Source organism: Struthio camelus, chromosome 10, assembly GCF_040807025.1.
Source record: "Struthio camelus isolate bStrCam1 chromosome 10, bStrCam1.hap1, whole genome shotgun sequence".
Lineage (NCBI taxonomy): Eukaryota > Metazoa > Chordata > Aves > Struthioniformes > Struthionidae > Struthio > Struthio camelus.
The window spans coordinates 11,839,737-11,859,658 of record NC_090951.1 but is presented as its reverse complement, the minus strand read 5'-3'; the positions used below and the strand labels follow the sequence as shown (position 1 = coordinate 11,859,658).

General features: G+C 37.8%; 1 protein-coding gene across 2 annotated transcripts in view; it reads left to right on the top strand.

Annotated features, from left to right (window-relative positions):
• CHST8 (carbohydrate sulfotransferase 8) overlaps window positions 1-14,009 on the top strand; it is a 186,647-nt gene extending 172,638 nt beyond the window's left edge. The window contains exons 3-5 of one of the 2 annotated variants that reach the window (XM_068955614.1): window positions 9,906-9,943; window positions 12,577-12,754; window positions 12,833-14,005. In XM_068955614.1, coding sequence (XP_068811715.1) covers window positions 9,906-9,943; window positions 12,577-12,754; window positions 12,833-13,725 — 1,109 coding nt within the window. In that variant the 3' untranslated portion in view covers window positions 13,726-14,005. Of the gene's footprint in view, window positions 1-9,905; window positions 9,944-12,576 lie in introns of both variants that reach the window. The other variant, XM_068955613.1, reaches the window with a different exon arrangement.
• The last annotated feature ends 5,913 nt before the right edge of the window (window positions 14,010-19,922 follow it).

Below are 19,922 nucleotides of genomic sequence, written 5' to 3'. Positions count from 1 at the left end.
ACTCTGTTTTTGAGAAGCATTTCCTGAACAATTCCATGAACAATTTTCATTTTTGCTGACATGAAAGTCAGTCCCAGAAATGATTATGTAAATTGTTCTACCAATCACTCACCCAACCACTTTGTCTAGCCTTTCAAATAATCCAAAGCCTCAACTTTTCTTCCAGAGGCTTCCTAAAACTCTGATGAATCTTTTCAGACAGCCTCCTTCTCTAAAAGGGAGATTGCAATCACTAAAAATTGCTGGAAAAGCAGTGCAAGTGAGCTCTTTAACAAGAGACTGGAGTCCTCAACAGTGAGGAGTGGCAGGACTCTTCCATTCACTGCCTACAGAAAACTACTAACAGAGAATGTCACCACTGCCTTTCATTGCTCACTAGTCAGGAGTAAAAAGTCCAGGCAAAGAATTCAGTCTCACAGCCAGCTTCCCCAGAGCGACCATCTCATGTTTATTTCTCACAGGTGATGAATCAAAGTCTGTCCAAATAGCATCTTTTTAACACCATATTTTGTAGCAGACATGCAGATGTTAACTTAAAAAAATTACATATCAGATCTCTTCTATGTAGAAGACTTGTCAGCAGTCAACTATGAGACCAAGGAAAAGGGAAACATATCAGCTCTAGCCCAACTGATCTTAATATAAGATACAGCATTTGAGTGCAAATCTGTGGTATTTGTTCTGTCTGTGTAGATCTACCTTTTGAGTTTTGCTTGCAACCTTCTCCCTTCTTTCCACCTACACTTTCCCTCCCAAATGTCTCCAGAAACAGTGTTATATGAAAGTAGTCCAGAATTCTACCTCTTACTTTTTCTTCCCTTCAGTAGTAAGGTCACTAAAGTTTTAGTGCCCTACTTGGCACAATTTCTTGAAACATTTCTGGTATTCCAGGTGAGCTATTCTGGCAAACTCCTCCACTACAGCCATGAATCATATAGAGTGCTTGCTTGAGATTCACTGGAACTCCTAGTTATCTGGATAGTTCCTATAGGCTACTAAATATAAATGCAGTGCTATATTTTAAACCTTAGCCTTTATTTTTTAATAAACCTGAACAAAGTGTAATGTCCTTGTCAAAGTCATACTATGAAGGCTCTCTTTATGCAAATATTAAATGTGACAAAGGAGAATAACTGAAAGGTATTAAGTAGAAATTGCAAGTAACTGCTGACAGTGCCTGAAAGCTAATGATGCTAATTAATGATATTCCCAGGAATAGGTCCATAGAAGGAATGGGGAATGTGATAGCACATACTTGGCTCTTCTGCTTTCTTTGTAGAATTCTTACTGAATATAAATCAAGTCAGAAGATGTCACTTTAATTAGGATGCCTAAATAGCAAAGAAAAGACAAAGTAAACAAGCAGTGGTACCTTCCTCATAAAGGATTTACAAGCAGGAGCTTCTTGTATTCTTTCAATTAAGCTTGTATTATAAAGTTACTAGGAATTTTCTTTTCCTTTATTAGTTATCAAGGAGATACACAGTATAACCTGCCTGCATATTTAGCCAAGGAGAGCAATTCAGAATATTATGAAAAGAACAGTAGCATGTGCCTCTCTTTAAGGGTTGATATATCTGTTCTATCAGCATGTCAAGGCAAACTCATATCAGGATTCTTCTGTTGTAAGTAATGAGAGTCTCCTCTCCAAATAACTTACAATCTAAATAGTAGAGCAGAAGATAGGTAAACAAGTCTCATTACAAGATCTGAATGTGTATAAATAACTTTCTGGACAGTAAGATCACAGTTTCAAAAAATATTCAGCTAGCAAAGTTATTGTAGATACATAGGTGGTAGGACCTACCAGGAATTCATAGCAATACTTTAATTGGTTTTGGATCTAAAGGAATTTGTTCCTCTAAATTGCCACCATTTCTTTTTCTCTTCTTCTCTTGCTTTGCCTCTTAGAATCTGATGAACCTTGAACTTGCAAGGCAAAACCATATCGGATTTGTATTTTTAAATGGAGAAAAAATAAACAAATATCAGGAGATGGGATTTCTTATTAAAGCACATAATATTCACAGTAAAATAGACTTGAGGTGAGTTGTTCAAGAGTGACAACCCAGAACTTATATGGGGAAAAACACAAGACCAGAAAGATACCAGGATGATAGCCTAGGGGTCTTCATGTCTGCACAACATTTTCCAGAGAACTGCAGGAACACTACACTCAAATGGCACCCACATTTGGTGTTCACCAGCTCCATCCAGTGGTCCTTAACTCCCTAAGAATCCCTTACTGGAAAAAAGCAGAGCGCTGTGTATAAAGGATGCCCTAGGTTAAGATGTCAAGAGGGGCATTATGTCTAAAGGACTGGCTGGAAAGGAGTTACCCACGGAAAAGAGAGGGAAACAAAGATAACACGACAGCAGCCCCAGCCCAGCAAGTGCTGCACTTCAGAGCAGTGACGGCTTTCGGCAGTTTTGCTTGATTCTGATGTACAGGATTGCTTACTGCTATCCAAGAATTCAATATTCTCTTCATTTGCAATAGTGTAAAAATCCTCAAGTGACAAACATTAAAAGTCATTTAACATGTGTGCTGATCTCTACTTTGGGTCCCTCTATTTGTACATTTTTCTTGTCCAAACTGATGGATGAACCTAATGCTTTTAATCATTTCCAGGGTATGCCCTTCAGAATTGCATTCCTTTCCCCATATACTGTACTTCTGTCCAGAGACTCCCTACTTCATTAAGATGGAACGTCATTTCATTTGCAAAAGCCAGAGCAATTGTACTTTAATCAACTAAAGTGCACACAAGCTGCTACCATCATAAGTACCCTACGACACAAATGCAACATAGTGCTGTGTTGCCTGCTGCCTATGGAATGGAGAAACTGCAGGTTTGCCCAGTTTAGAAGCATGAAGCCAACTGTTTTACTCAGATTCAAGGCCTACCTCTCTGAAGCTGATTCAGGTGGACAAGAAGTACAAGGTCAATACGTAATAATTCAGTTTGTGAACGACACTAGCATGGGAGAGGAGAAAATGGGGAAGAATAGCAGATATCTTTTTAGGAAGTATTCTACTTTGCCACACTGGCTGCTTAACAGTAAGCCACATGTTAGAGTTTATATTTAAACTATTGTAGAGACTTTGAACTATTAAAAGTTTCACACTTGGCAGTGGTAGGCTTAAAACAAAACACTAAGGACTCAGAAAGAATGAATTCTGTGATTTGCAGAGGTCATGTATGAGAGAAAGCTCATGTTATCAAAGAAGTCTAAGATTCATTAACTTAAGGCTAATGATGACTAGAAAACAAAGATTTGACTATTTTTTCTCTAAGGCCTGGAGGAAAAAAACACACACACACACAGGGCTACAGGCAGATGAAACCAATGAAGATAAAAAGCATGTAAAACTAACTCTTGATAATTTGGCAAACTTCTTACCCCTTCCTAAAACAGTATTTATGAAAGAGAAAGCTCTTCACTCAAAGAAAATTCATGATTTACTACTTAGAGTTCCAAAGCAAAGGCTACTGAGAGACTGGAAAATAGCCAGAGAAATATTCTATCCATCCCTTCTAGTGAATACATCCCTGCACAGAGTAAATAACTTGACAGACAGTTCTGATGGTTTTTAGCTTCTCTAGATTAGCAAGATGGACTTACAAATCAGGATCTTTGCTGTTAAGCATAATGGCAGATCTATGTGACACACCAGAATCATGAGAAGGCCTGAGAACAGAAAAAAGTTTTAACTAGCTGATTCTTTGCTGTCAAAAAAACACAAAGTGAACAAATAAATATGGTTTTCTTTAACTGCACTCCAAAAAGGCAAGTCTATAAACCTGATATTTTAAATGCAGTATATTTCTTATCAGAAGAAATGCAATCCTATCAGATGATGTTGCTAATTAACATCCCTCTGAAAAGCATGAACTATCCCTGATAGATTTTCCTTGTAAGAAGAGGTTTCTCTGCAACAACATTTCCAACAAGGACAATGGAAAAATGATAGAACGTCAGCAGGTTTCAAATTAAGAAGGATTAATTAAAATGGAGTTAATAAAATGCAGGCGTTCTTGGTTCAGAAGCTTAGCTTTTGTGACACCCTCGAAAACGCTGGAGCACAGACTTAGAGCAGATACTGAGAATTCTTTATACAGGGAAAGAAGGTGAGGGGAAGAAAATTACTGGAAGGAATAGAAGCATGAATGAGAGCAGGGAAAGTACAAAAGAAAAAGCTGTCAAACATTAACCCAAAAGAGATCATATGGTCACCAAGCACTGGAGAGGAGCCAATAAACACATCTTGGGAAATACTAAAAATGCACCATGGAAACACAAAATACTCAAGTTACCAGTCTATGTTCTCTGTCACGGGTATGAAAGTCAGGTCCTCCCTCCCTCTCCCCCAGAGCACACACTTGCATTGGGGCAAAAATACTCCATTCCTACGGTGAGGTTCTTTGAAAAGCTGCAGCACTATATTGCAGCTCATCTACCCTAAAATGAAGCTTACTGAAGGATACTTCTGTCTGTCAGTCTGTTAGTCCCCAGCCATATGGGGCCAGCTTCACCCAAGCTGTTGGTAGGAAGTAGGCTGTAGAAACATCTTCATCTGACATAAGGATACAGACATATATCCAACTACCTGGACAGCACGTGAGTGAGAATATGATATATCCAGAGACGTGCAGCAGAATCTGGGCCTCAAGTCTAACCTTCAATGGATGAAGTGCATCTGACTACTCAAGCAATCATCTGTAACGTGGAGAACTAAATATCATGCTTAGAAGTCAGATACCTGCCTTTTAATCGAGAAGTTAAAGACTCACTGTATGAGTCTTGATTTTAATTTTTCAGAGTAGAATTTAACACTAATATGGAGGTTTCAGGCAATCAATATTTGCATTTGGAATTCCAAGACCTGACTACCCAAAAATATGATGAGCTTGGCAAATGCCGCTAAAAGTCTCTATCTCATGTATAACAAGCTGGAATAGTAATACATTACTAAGCTCTTACTATGCTTTGTGATCTAATGCGGAAAAAAGTCACTAAACGTTACATATTGTAGCAGTGCAATTCAGAATGATTTATAATAATATCTAATTCTCTGATTTCTGAAAGCTATATTACAAATGAGTTCCCTTGTAATTCACACATGAATAGAATCATTCTTGTTGTGTATTTCATTATTCTGACACACAATACAAGAAGTACTGTAAAAATGAAAAGTGCTGCAGAGACCGTATTTGACTGCATTCATTTCAAGAGTGATGTATAAGTTCTTTGGTCAGATATCAGGAGGTTCAAGGTCTTTCTGCATGTACCCTGCCATTCATAGAGAACACAGTAAGATTTATTTACATCACCTTCACCATTAAAACAATTAGTGTGAAATAAAGGCGAAATTAGACAATAGTGTCAGAAACATTACTTCACACTTTCCTGTAAAACACCATGATGTGTCCTAACTCTAGACATTTAGCTTTGACGAGAGCTCAGCATTATATCATTTAGCCAAAGCTTTCACTGTAGATGTTACCTCATTCATAGAAAATGACACTATGTATTTGCAGCTTCACTGGGGACTCAGAGGTTCTCCGTAGACTCACCTGTTTCTTAATGCACACTTCCAGATGTTCTACAGCTTTGCTAAGCCTTCTTTGCTTTCCTGTCTGTATTTATATACTACCTAGTTTGTGTGGCTTAAACAGGGACTCTCAATTTTTTTTCTGTCAAGTAAGGCATTTTAGATGTTTTAGATTATAAATAGATATCTAACCTAAAATTAAACTACAAGTAAAACATTTATATGCACACATATACAATTTGTTCGATTAGGTCTCCATTTCAAAACAAAATATTTTTGGACACAATATTTCTAAATTTTAAAAGTATCCCAAATGTATATTCTATATATTTGATGTATGTAAAAACAAATAGTTTACAATAGTGACAGTCTTAAAAATCATGAAAATTTTTCTACCGGAAAGAGTAATCTAATTCAACTATGTAAACAATTAGACACTGGAATAAGTTAGGATCAGAACTGAGTAGCTCTAGAAGTTCGGAATATTTTTTTCCCCTCCTTTTTTTGATCACTTTAAATGATTTGACCAATATTCTGAGAAAAACAGTTTTCAGTGTAAAGATTTTTCATGCCAATCAGAATTCTCAGTCTTAATCTCCTGTTCAATCTTAGTTAAGTACATGTTGTCATCTTCTCCAAAAAACTGTAAAAACTGAAGCACATGAGGATAAGACACTCAACATAGATGTTCATGCAATGTTATTAATGGCCCTTCCAGAGTATGTTCCACAAATCATTTAAGAAGGCGCAAACAAGTATACACTGCTCACAGAAGCACATTAAAGACAAGGGATCACAGATGCAGACTTGACGTTACCATTTTTATTAAAAAAATTTCAGCTAGAGCCTAGTCTCAGAACAGAGAAAACAACCAGAGGCAAACCAAAATTTGGTCTTGAAGCAGAAAGAGAAGAAGGGAGAGAGGCAAAGCTATGTAATATTGCACAGGGAAGACGATAAAGACCATTTTATTGTATGGCTAGCAGCATTTTAAGAATACCGCACACACAATGGGATCAACTATATGGTAGGACTGGATAAAGCATAAGGCTCATATTTCATGAAAGACAGCAAAAGCAGGCATAAAATATAAGCCAAGCTCAGGTCTGGAAAATCATGGCTGTACGCATACACAGAACACAAAAACAGACATAAGTTATGTACAATTATTAGAATGATTCTGTGTCTCAGCTATTTCTTCTCTGCCAGAGCACTACTGAGACATAGGTCATTGTCATGTCTGGCACCAAGCATTTAAAGATTACTAATTCGACTGGTATCTGTTGCACCCAGGTAATTTATATATGGCAACAAAATTACAATCTCTGTTGTTTCTAGCTCTTAGATGGTAGTGCCAAAATAGGAAAGATGCAGCATAACATTAAATTTAGGTTTGATTAGCAGAGTAGATCTGCACAATATAATTTCACTGAGTTCATTTCAGTGGTTTTTTTCCCCATGTAGCTTCAAATCTGAAGTAACAGACTATCAGAGAGCACGCTAAAAGAAGCCAAACCTTAGAAGCCACAAATTCAGAAAACATTCAAGAGATTGACAAACACTTCAAACATTTACTTGAATATGAATTGTTCTGATCATGTGTCCACACCAATAAATGAAGAATCATTCTAAAGTTGTCTCCTCCTAACAACATTTATTTTTAGCTTTTCAAAGCACAGCATATCACTGCAAAGTATTCATGCTTCAAAAAAATTACATTTATGAAGAGGGAATTACTTGTAGTTAACCATAAAAAAAAGATAGCTCTCCTACCTGCTCTTTGCACTTTTCCTTTCTCATTATTATTCATAGTAGATACATATTGACTTTTATAGTTAATTACACTGAGTGTTAGGTTTTGCTACAAACCATCCCTATTTCCACTGAAGTCGGGACAAATGACCATGACTAAATGATCCTGAAAAAAAAAAAAAAACACCTTACATTGCAATCTGGACACAGAAAGTGCTCAGATATTTACATCTGATTCTGTTCAAACTAGGCTTCCTTTTAATAGATGATCAAATCTTTTGTTGCCTATTTATGTTTTCAATTGTGAAAAAGCTCAAAGTGCTCTCAAAAAGGGAGTGCAAAGATGAAACATGATTTTGCAGACATTATGAGGTCTTATCTTTTGGACAGAGGGTGCACAGCCATTCTTCTACTTTATACTGCCAAGCATTATTAGTTCACATTAAGATGAATATTTTAATCCATAAATTCTTGCCTAGACACGTTGACAGTATCAACAGCCAAAGTAAGTCTCCAAGATCTGTGACAAAGAATGAGGCATGACATAACACTGCTCAGTCTGATTTAGAAATGTAAGACCGACCAAAAATTTAATACCTAACAGAGGAATAACACTGGTGCTGAACAGAGTGGCAACTGTTGTCTATAACATTATTATGAGAATTACTAAGTGCAGTGTAGGAAATATACACAAGAAACTAAAGATATCCATATAAAACAAGAGCAAAATTGACCAACCCATAACACCAAACTGTAAATTTCCTTTCAGTGTTAGCTTTTCACAACTGTGCTTGGCACGTATGCTTTCTGCCTACAAGAATAGAGACTGTGTAACAATACTCTGAACTTACACAGAAAAAACATTTAATTCAAGCTCTGATAGAAGAAAAACCTAAAGTAAAAGTTAACTAATCCAAGTAGCTGTATTAGTATTACCTTAGACTGGAAGCCAAGCAGCCGACACATATCTAGCTCAAGGGCTTATAGCTGTGTCTTTGGGGTTTTAAAAAAGGAGGGGAGGGGGAGTGGAAGAGATTATATCTGTTGACAACCAGAATGTTTTTATAGTTTAAATAGATGAACCATGCCATTCTTCTTGGACAGTAATTTCTATACCCCGATTGCTCTGTAGTATATTATGCAGCAATGGAATAAATGTTTCTTAACTGACCACATCAAGAATTCGACCATGCAACAACAGCTCAGGTAAAAATCTCCTAAAGCCTTGAGCAACAGAACCAGTTTTAATCCTCCAGAATTCAGACCAGAATGCTACAGGTTAATTCTGTTTCTTTTTAGAATATATGTTCTGACCTTCGTTTCCAATTATACATTCATCAGAAGCAGCTAGGAAAAAAACCTTGAGACTCCCCCTATAATGTATCTGGAATCTGGTGTACTAAAAAATGTGATTTTGACAGAGTGAACCACAATATTCCCATCCACCTTAACTTGACTTTGTTGCTAACAAATTACTGGGGTGGAATTAAAGCTCAAATATGAGCAAAAAAGTCATGAGCACTGCTAGATGAGCACTAATGCCATAGAAATAGCCATAGCAATTTGACTCAGATTCCATTATTAACATTAGTTTGTATTTCTGAAAAAAACACGATTGATCATGCAAGCCAGTAGTAAAGAATGTGAATAACTAAGGCATGCATAGTGTTTCTGAAAGCTTTCATTATACTAATGAAATGATTGGACTGAGCTATTCCAGCAATGCTTTCACTTACAATGCTTTGTAACACCTTTACCTCTAACTGTCCTTGTCAAAAGGCTGTGGATAGGCAATGCAGAATCATTCATTAAAACCAGAGTCTTCAGGTAGCATAGACAGTGATAGAAGCATTGCAAGTTGAAAAGTCCCAAACTGATGTCATAAGAAGCATTTTCAATAACCCATCCTGTATTATTAATTTATTCCTAGCAGAAGTTAGAAACAGTAAAAGGATCCTGTACACCTACTAGAATCACCTTCTAGAGTTTTCACATATTTATTGTTGTATTTTCAGGTAGCCTTCACTTAAAGTCAGAAGATTTGGCAAAATACTTTTTTTTGGCCTTCCAAAGCCTCCACAAACATGTATACATAACTCCATTGTACATTGTTTAGTTTTTACAGCAAAGTAGCATTCAGTGCAAAGCTATTAATATTATCGCGTACCATACTGTCCAAAGTTTGGAGAGTCAAATGTCAGCTTTAGGTAAGTACACAAACAAAAAAGGGTCTTTTTCAGAGCACTGACCTGGAATCAGAAGTTCCAGCTGCTTCTAGTTCTGCTACTGGTTTATTAGCTGGGGTTAGGCAAATCACTTCTTTCGCCATCTCAGCTTCCCCATCTGTAAAAAGGGTGGTAACAACATTCAGTCCCTTTTGTGATTGCTTTTGACAGCTATAAATAAAGAGGAATACTGTTACTATGAAATATACATTACTTTCAATTGATCATTGATCTATATATTACTGCACTAAAACAGCTTGTTCCTGTTTTCCTTTCAGTTAAGGAGAGGACACACACACACAGTCACAAAAACATCAAACTATTGTTTGTATTGTTACTAAATAATGACTGTAATTTCTTTCTTTGTTTAGGAATAAAATATAACATGGGATTCCAGCAACCCAAAAAAGTAAGTTTTCAGAAATACATAAGGAAAGCTGTATCCAGATTCAGAACATGGAACCAAGATAGAGGTGGCTCAGATAAGGCCACTAGACTGGACATGAAGCACTGAACAGAAATGATGCATCAGAGCTTTGCTGTGAACTGCATTTTTTTCAAATGTAAATTTGATAAGCTATGCAAGTTCCGTTTTATGAGGTTTTTTGCTAGACTGGATATTGCTAGGAGATACTGTAAACTTTGCGTATTAACATTCTGAGCAAAATTCTACTAATAAAATGAATGGCCCAAGAGATACTTAAAAACAGGCTAAAGAAAAATACTGGTGAAATTCCTCCATCTAGTGGCTGTTAGCACACTCACAGCAGCAGTGACAGCCCATCACAGCTATTCACTATTTCATAATCCTAGGACAAGTGCAAAGTGAGTGAAGAACAACTGTGCAGCTGCCAGCTGTTTATCCAAATGGCACTGCCTGAAGAAATCAGTGAGATGCAACTCACATTGCTCCATCTCTACAGCTCCAGCCTGACCTTCCGGATAGAGCGAATATGAGTTACATCGACAGAAGACATTCATTCAGATCATGGCATTAGAGATTCCTCTAATGTAAAACTGTAGATTCATCGTATGCATCATTAATGATGAATATCTAGGGGGGGTCTAAACATGATAATCTTGATATATCAACCATATCACAAGTACAGAAAATTGAATTTCAGCCACTCTGTAAAGGCTGTTCAAAAACACAGCATCATAGCTGATCTTCTACATAGACACTGAAACTTAATGCACATTTGAGTACTGGAAACACCCTCTGAAGACAAGAGCAGAGTACAATAATCATTCCCTCAACTGAATATATAGTGCCTTCTGTGACAAATTATCAGTTGGTTTCCCAGTCTGCATATCCCATACCACCATCATTACCAGAACAGGCAAAAAAGGAAAAAGAATCCCTTCCGCACACACACTTCAGAAACATTACTTTTGATGACCGTAAGAGAAAGCAAACATCCTCTGATGTTTTGCACTTAGTTTTGGTTCGCAGCATACAATATACGTAGTGGTAAAAAGATAGAACTCAGCATGTTTCATCTTAGTTCTGCTACAATCTGCGCAGTACTCTACAAACTGTGTTTAATACTGATGTGTTCTGTCAGAGTTTTAAACAATAGTTACCAATTTAAGCATGTCACTTGCAAAATAAACAATTTTTAAATTTTTGTCACCTGTGCCTGTTGTAGTAAATATCACAGTTATCTTTTTCCCCTCAAAAGAAGTTTGGGGCTAGAGAGTCTCTCTCACCCTTAAAGAGGCACGTGGCAAGACAGCAAACTTGTGGTGTCATACAGGTTATAGAAGAAATGCTGTAGTTAACTCATAACTGAAAGACAAGAAATTCATAATCTAATCTAGACCCTGCTGAAGATACTCACTGGACTATGCATGGAAAGTTCAGCAGTTAGCAAAGCGTTTTCCATGTTCAATGGGATCTGACTCAAGCCCAGAGTGCACAGCCCTCTGCCATATCTTAACCAGAAAAAGACTTGTAACATCACTATTGCAATTTTTTAAAGAATTAATCTATCCTGAAAAGATGTGACCTCAGTAATCTCCATACTGTACCTCTGAAAATTCACTAGACATCTTATGTTTGAAGTCACCCAAAAAATTACTAGGAAGCAAAATAAAGCCTGAAAATCAGAAGTTTACAATTTATAACACCTGTAGGTGTTAAATATTTTCAGTAGGAAACACACATTCTGTGACTACTTCTGCTTCCTCTTTTGAAATACTCCTTAGGAGTTCATACACAACTCATCTCCCAGGTGAGTTCTCAAAACAGGGATGACCTGTAGTTAAATAGTGTCCAGAACCTATTTTCAGTCTTAGAAGCATAAACATGTAGACAGGGATTAAATTCAGCTGCTTTGAGAAGCAGAAAGTAACAGAGCATGTCTGGGCTGTGTGCCAAGGAGTACTACGCAGCGCAATCCACCTAGAGAAAAAGAGCAGGTCCCAGAAAACCCTTACCCATAGACCCACTTTCCTTACTTTGTTTTCACTCCCTCTAATCCAGGCCACTGCTTCCATAAGCACCATGCACTTACTAGACTGTTTCTCATCAAGTCACTGTTGTGTTGGTCCCAGCCTCACCTCACTCAAGCATCCCTCTAGGTCCCTGGTTATGCTGCTCTCACCAAAACCACTTCCCATCCAGAAAGCCTGCATGTTCCTGTTGCAGTCCTTTGCTTCTCTCCTCCCATGGCTGCTCAATGCACAATTACCCTCACTGCAAAGTTAAGCTACTGGAGGAGACGATGCGTGTGTGTGCCCCTCAACAGGCAATCTGGCGCACACACAGTATTCAAAATACACTTCGGCACCACCTAAGCACAGTGACATCCAAATCTGACCTGCAATTCAGCAGCTCAGGCTCATCTCTGAATTGCACTTAAACATAGAACAAAGAGGAGGAAAGTCATTACCCCCCCGCGAGGGCTGGCAGCTACGCTCTCTACTGCACGGTTCTGCTGAACGCAGAGCTGTACGAGTAGACCTACACTGAGTTGTACAAGCTGCTAATAGTGACAAACTCTCTCATTTAGTAACATCTTTCATCTATTTTTCCATCAGGACTGCATTTCCAGCAATAACCAGGATGGAAGATTAAGAAGAAATACCGCAGATGGAGTAGCAACAGTAAAGCTGAGCGGTTCATTACACCTATCTGAAAATGCACCCACTAAGCTTCAAAGCACAGACAGAAGGCAAAGCAGCATAATGTTTGTGATGAAAGAACATCAACAGAAAGGTGAGGAAATTAATTCTATGAGGCTCCATAAACGGAGGAGGAGATTTGTAATTAAAAAGAGCCCTATTCTGATTTCAGTGAACAGCTCTACGCACAGCCTGCCCACACTTAAATCTGAAGACAGAAATAATAAGTGGAAAAGTCTCCATCAGATCCAAACAGAAAGAAAGAGGATAATGAGGGAAACTTGTTCTAAATACAAGAGTAATAATAGGAGAATAATCACTCCTTATCATGTTTCTAGAATATTTGTAGAAGACAAATACAGAGTTTTATACTGTGAAGTACCAAAAGCTGGATGTTCTAACTGGAAACGGGTACTCATGGTTCTTAATGGCCTGGCTTCTTCCACAAAAGATATCCAGCACAACACAGTGCACTACGGAAACTATTTAAAAAGGTTGGATGGGTTTGACCGCAAAGGAATTTATCACAGGCTCAACACTTACACAAAGATGCTTTTTATTCGTGAACCTTTTGAAAAGTTGGTATCTGCATTTCGGGACAAGTTTGAACATCCAAACAATTACTATCATCCAGTTTTTGGAAAAGCCATCATTTCCCGATATCGTGTCAATGCCACCAAAGAAGCATTAAGGACAGGCTCTGGAGTCAAATTTAAAGAGTTCATTCAATATCTCCTTGATGTACACAGGCCAGTGGGTATGGACATCCACTGGGATCATGTCAACAGGCTTTGCAGCCCATGTTTGATAGACTACGACTTTGTGGGGAAATTTGAAAGCATGGAAGATGATGCAAACTTTTTCTTGCACCTAATTGGTGCTCCGCAGAATTTGACTTTCCCTAAGTTTAAAGACAGGCATTCCAATGAAGAAAGAACTACCACTAAAATTACACAACACTATTTTGCACAGCTTTCTCCTTCTCAAAGACAGCGCAGTTATGATTTTTACTATATGGATTATCTGATGTTTAACTATTCAAAGCCTTTCGAAGATTTATACTGATTTGAGAACAGAGACACTTCTACAGTCGTAACAGCTGAATTGCTTAACAAACCCAGGTAGCTTCTGTTATAGATATACTCGTCTGTTTAGTAAACAATTGGTTGAAGAGCAACAGAAAACATAGAAACACAGAACATAAATGGCTAGTGATGTTTACATCTTCACCTTAATTGCCTCCTTTTTCAAATCATATTTTTTCTATAATTTCTCTGTATGAAATGTATGTACATATATGTATAATCTTACATGTCAGGGCGCACAAATAAAGCACATAATTTTCCATGCTGGTGTGGTTTGCGTTTGCAATTGGAAGGACTGTTTGAAACTGGGGGAACACGGCTGACAGTCCTGCAGTGTATCTAATGTTTTATTAAGTACTTTACTATTTTGAAAATATAGTCTTAGAAAGCAACAGAGAAGCAAGAAAAGACAGAGGAATAGATTTACAGTTCTTTGAAATCTGCAACAAATGAAGCCATACGCTAACTGGGCATTATGTATTTGAAGCTGGTCATAGATTGTTATTTCCCGATATTTGTAAGTTAAATTGGACAAAAGTCTATCACACTTACACTGCTCAAAAGCACACTGGTGAAAATAACTAATATTTAATGACCATGTGAGTGCAGTATTTAACCAGATGTTGCAATTCACGGTGAGGAGGTGTTCTCCCCCTTCAACATTTCCCTTATGGCATATTCATCTGCAAGATGATAAAATGCAGGCGAACATTTACATCTTTATGCATGTTATTAAGATTCTTTTAATCCTTTGCATTAACATAAATCTCTGGTGTAATCTTTGTAGTCACCAGGAATATCAAATGTTTCCTTTATAATAACGAGCAAGAGTAAATGCAACTTCCTGCCCAACAGGATAGTTCTTTTCATTGCTGCAAACAATTTGCACTTATTTCAGTAACAATTAGATTTGACATCAAATTAAGCAGAGAATATTTCAGGTGTTTTATTTCAGTTGTTCATTTTCTATATTTCAATGAAGACACGTTCTTTCATCTCTAGCAGAAATCTCTTGCGAGAGTCAAGTACTGGCTATTCTTCTGCTTTTGTAAACATTCATACTAATTTGTATAGCATATCCTTGTCCATATGTACATTTAACCACTTGAAACAATGATTTTAAAAGTCAGAAGGGCTTACTGGAACAAGTCTCAACCTCTACAATTATGCCAAATTTGAAAGCCCCAGTAATTTCTTGGGTTTGAATTACACAACCAAGTTTAGAGCTCTACCAAACCTGGCACTGTGCAAACACATGGGAAGAAATGCTCTGCTCCGCACAGCTTTGCAATTACAGACTCCCTCCCCCACCCCAAAAAAGCTCATACAGTGAATTCTCCCAGAAATAGCCCATCTCTATTTTGCTTTTTAAAGTTTTAACAGGAAAAAAAAAAGTTGGACAAAGATCTTGTATTGAAAGCTTAACTGACAGTCTCACATGATTTAAGAGACATCTGACATTAGAATTTCATTCCTACCAAGTTTTTTGTCCAGAAAAAAAATTGTACATACAGCTCCGTCCTTCTGATGTCCAGCCAGAGCTCTTCTATTGGAACCAGGTACCATTCCCTGTCTGCCCGCCCTAGCTCCCCACCACCACCTTGCTGCTGCAGTTAACTACCTGTCCTCCTTTCCACCCACTCGCATATCTGTCAATCTACTCATATGACCAGGGAACAAGCCTTTTTATTTAAGATAACTGGATTTTTGCTAGCCTGGCTCAAATCAGCAGAAACTGGATAGGGACTATTCACCTGGGCTGCTCAGCCAACAGATAAGAGTGGCTGGTAACCTTCCTCATTAGGTCACGCTGAGTACCACCTGGGGCACGCTCGGGGCATTAATTTCTTCTCAGCACAAACAGAAAAACACTGATTCTGATAGTGGCACGATTTCTTTGCATAGGCAAGAACACCACAGGGAATTTGAGTTAGGCCATCCTTAGCATTTAATGACATTTAACACTCTAAAAAGTGATGGCACTCTAACAGATGCAATTGCTTTGCCTGGTAGCTAAGGAAATCAAATACTCACAAATACAAAGAAAGGATATAAGAAATATTGGAGTCCTTAAGATAGGGGCTGATTTCTGTAAATTGCTGTAGCTTCTCTTTAGGGTTTGATCCTGGGAGCTGCTAAAGCAGGACAGAGTCCCAGTGCAGGCAGCGTGTTAGCCCTGCTCCTGCAGACCTGTGCTGAACTTCAAGTCAGGAGGTGAACCTCCCCTGAGAGGAGGTTTTAATTCATCTCATTGCAGCACCATTACAGCAGAAGCAAGCATATAGACTCACAGGGTACCTCCATGATGTGGCCAAGGTAAAGCTGGATATTATTTGTGCTAGCACTCTAATGGAAAGATTAAAGAACTTAATCCTACAGCTATATCCACATTGAAGACCTGGCTTTGTCCTCCTCCTTCCCCCTTCCCACCAATTTCTTTTTGGTTTGGTATACATACACTGTATCAGTATAAATAGAAGCACTATACATATATATATTTTTTAAACCAAAAAACTGATATAACCACAAGGTCAAGTTTACATCTGAAAGACTTTGTTGGTATAATTACACATCATTAAAAAGTGTTTGCTGTACAGATAGAAATACCAGCAAAATTGCACTTCTAACTCTAGTATCTAACTGTAGTGCTTTTTCTAAACCTTTTCTTCCAATTTTTTTAATTAAAAGCTTTAACTACTCTAACAAAAGCTTTTGACAGTAAGAGGAATAAGACTTTCAATGACAGATGAAGACTGGTAGGGTTTTTTTCTGGGGGGACAAACATTGTTAAATAAATCATTCATATGCTTATGGCAAACTGTATACAGCACAAACATTTTTTTTTTTTTTTACACAACATTTCAAGGAAGACAGAAGTTTCCTTCCAAATACTTGAAAATGCTTAATACTGGCTGGTTGCATTAATTCACATCTGTTATCTGGATCTCTTATTCCCTACTGACTAGCAAAAACAGGGCAAGAAAGCATTCTGAAGAGAAAGAAAAAAGAAACTAGTCTGTCAAGATAACAAACACCAGAAAAAAGAGGTGCATTGTCTCAGATAAAAAAAGAGGCAAAGCCACAGACAAGTAACTTATGTTTTCATGTCAAAATATTTAACAAAAGAGCAACAGTTTTTACTAGAAGGCATTGTTTTTAAACTGCTCATTTCCCTTTGGATTATTTTGTCATTTTTCCTCCATGAAAAAACCCTGACACTTTGATAGTGCAACTGAACTTTTTTCAGAACTGTTCATTCTGCAAAATTGCATTATTTTAGCCTTTTCTTCATATAGAAAGTTTTTATTCAAATTTATATGGGCAGTTCAAATTTGGGTTTTCGCACCAAAAACTCTTGTTTTCGAACAAACAGCATAGTTCAGAAGTCAGCCAAGGTGAACATCTAGCATTGCTACACTTACCTGAAATCATTTTATCAACCCATTTTTCACTTTTTGGCGCATTTTATAAATAGATGGCTTTGTTACTACTAGACTTTTCATTAACCCATACTCCGAGTTCTCAGCTTAAAATATTAAGATATTTTTACTTCTAATCCTTTTCTGCCCTACCTCTCCATTTGCACATCCTGTTGTCTAAGAACTACCACCTACCCTAGGGTCAAAAAATACAGGTAGCATAGGTGCTGACAGCAGGAAAGCTGCCTTCTTCACACAGGTTAGATAGACCTGCCTCTTGGCTTCATTAATCCTTTCTTAGCTTGGTTCTGGTACTGCAGATGCTTTGCTTAATTCTAGCTGCAGTATCTCTCCATTACGTCCAATATTTAGATGTCTTCTGTACTCCAGTTTTCCCACCTGAAGAGTTCAAGAAACACAGTAGTAGTAACATACTTACAGTGACAATTCGAGACTCAAAGCACCTCTTAAAATTCTCATTTATACCTCCATAGGAGCATGGACACAGCTCACAAGTCACGATGTGGCACAGAAACACTAATAAATCTGAATCTTAGCCCTTACGCCTCTTAAAGCTGACTAAAGTACGTTACAAAAAAGAAAAGGGATTAAGTCAGGTACAAAGAATAATATGCTCCCATTAGATGTTTCCTGAATAAACCAGGGATAGTGCATTTTTAAAGGTGAGACTTTCATCTAAATTGAGCCCAATTTAACTTTCTGTCCTGGCCCTCCAAGCTGCCATTTGCAGTTCTGTCACTCTGCAGGTACTTCAGCAGAAGAACTACATGGACAAGTCACCGTGCCCAGAATGCAGCCAAGTGACACACACTAGCACTACAATATGCAGTTTATCTAGAGTTGCAAGATCTGGTACTAAAAACAGTGGGTTTTTTTTACTTTAAGATATAGTTTAAGAATTTAATATTGGGATGGCCTGTACATAAAGTTCATAGGGACCTGAAAAAACAAATCATCTCCTCTGAGATATTTGTGTCCTTAGATTTTTTCAGCTAGCTCTCCCATTTAGGTAACAACATTAATGTCAACATAATTACCAATGGTAGAAGCAAGAGTGCACTTACCACATGAATCCATGTATACCTATTTACATACATACATGTGTATAATGTATATGCAAAAATCTGTGCATATAACTTTATACATGCTACAGTAACTACAAAGATTTTAATAATAAGAATTCACAGATGCGTGAGGGGGATATTCCCCACACTAATCATGCCACCTTATCTGAAAGTAGAGTTCCAAAATTGAAAAGTTTTTATTATTACTTTATTATTGATGCAAGCTGCATTAAATCATTCCATTGACAGGCATTCTTTTCCCTCTCCCAGAAAGGGGTTACATGGGTGTCTGCACGTAGCCCAGCTAACTGCTTGGAGGAGAAATGTTAACTGTACAGATCTCAGCCTGGTCTATTCAATCTTATATTTCAGCAATACCAAAACATCATCATCTGCAGGCAGCAGTAGTTTGTTTTCAATGCAAGACAAGTCACAGCACAGCTTGTTTGAGCTGACAGCACTTCAAGGGATTATTTTCAAGTTAGCATTGTTATTTGTGGTGACTTCAAAGTTTCAGCCTGCACCTGTGCACTTGGGAAGCATCCCAAGCTTCATACAACAAAATGCATGCAACTAATTTTCCTCCCAAGACAACAGCTACTGATTGGGGGGAGCCAATAATTTTCCTAGCTCTCAGCAGCAGAGCCTAGCAGACAAGCCTGTAAACAAACACACCTCTAACAGCTTCCAGCACGGCTCTGCTTTAGGAGTCCAGCACGGCTCTGCTTTAGGAGTATGCTACCTTAAGTACAAGAGAGACCGAGATCCTACATTAGCTCTACAGCAGTGGCAGCTGGTGCTTACCCCGGTAAGCCATTTTCACCCAAAGTTCTCAGAAGTATCCATTCACAGAGGTGTCCAGGATTAAACATGCAGCTGGGCACACACAGTGGATTCAAGTTTTACGAATGGCAGGCACTAACCAGTCCCACCTTCAGTTTAATCCCAAAGTATGTGCAAGCACTCTACTCAATGCCTAGCTTGGGCAGTGGGGAGGAGACCGTGTAGAACACAGTGATGTAGCAGAACGGGAAGACAGACCTCATTAGGCCTCACTCATTATTAACAAGCTAATTGGATAATGTATTATGAAGTAATTGATATAGTTAACTATGACTCATGTGCTAAAGAATAGAAATAACCTGTTTACTTTATGAAGTTTACTAGTCTTATAGAAACATTCTTCTGTTTAAAATTGGCTATTGCAGTAATGCTGGCCCTACGATTCACTTCCAGCTTTACAGGATTCTCTGTTGGTGATCTCTAGCAGCATCATCATTTTTTTCCTTGAAGCTCAAAATCATGCTGCTAAGTTATTTTAAAAAAGCTTTCACAATCCAACTTTTCCACAGTTATTTTCCTGATCTGGGATTCCTATCCAGACTGATTTTAACTTAATGCAGGAAATTTGTTCCCAATATATCCAAATATAAGTAACATCAGCAGCTGCAAAGGGGGTTAAGATTACATTCAAGCAGTGGGAGCAGCAGCATAGGAAGCAATGGCCTAAGGGGACTGCACTATAAGAGCTTGCCCCAACCCATTAAACACTAGTAGAGGTGGCTTCTTCACTAACAAATGAAAGCTCCAGGCTATGGTTGACCTTCAAATTTAGATATAGACTAATGTACATTATGATCAAAAGAAAGTTATTTCATTATTTTGAGTGTGCA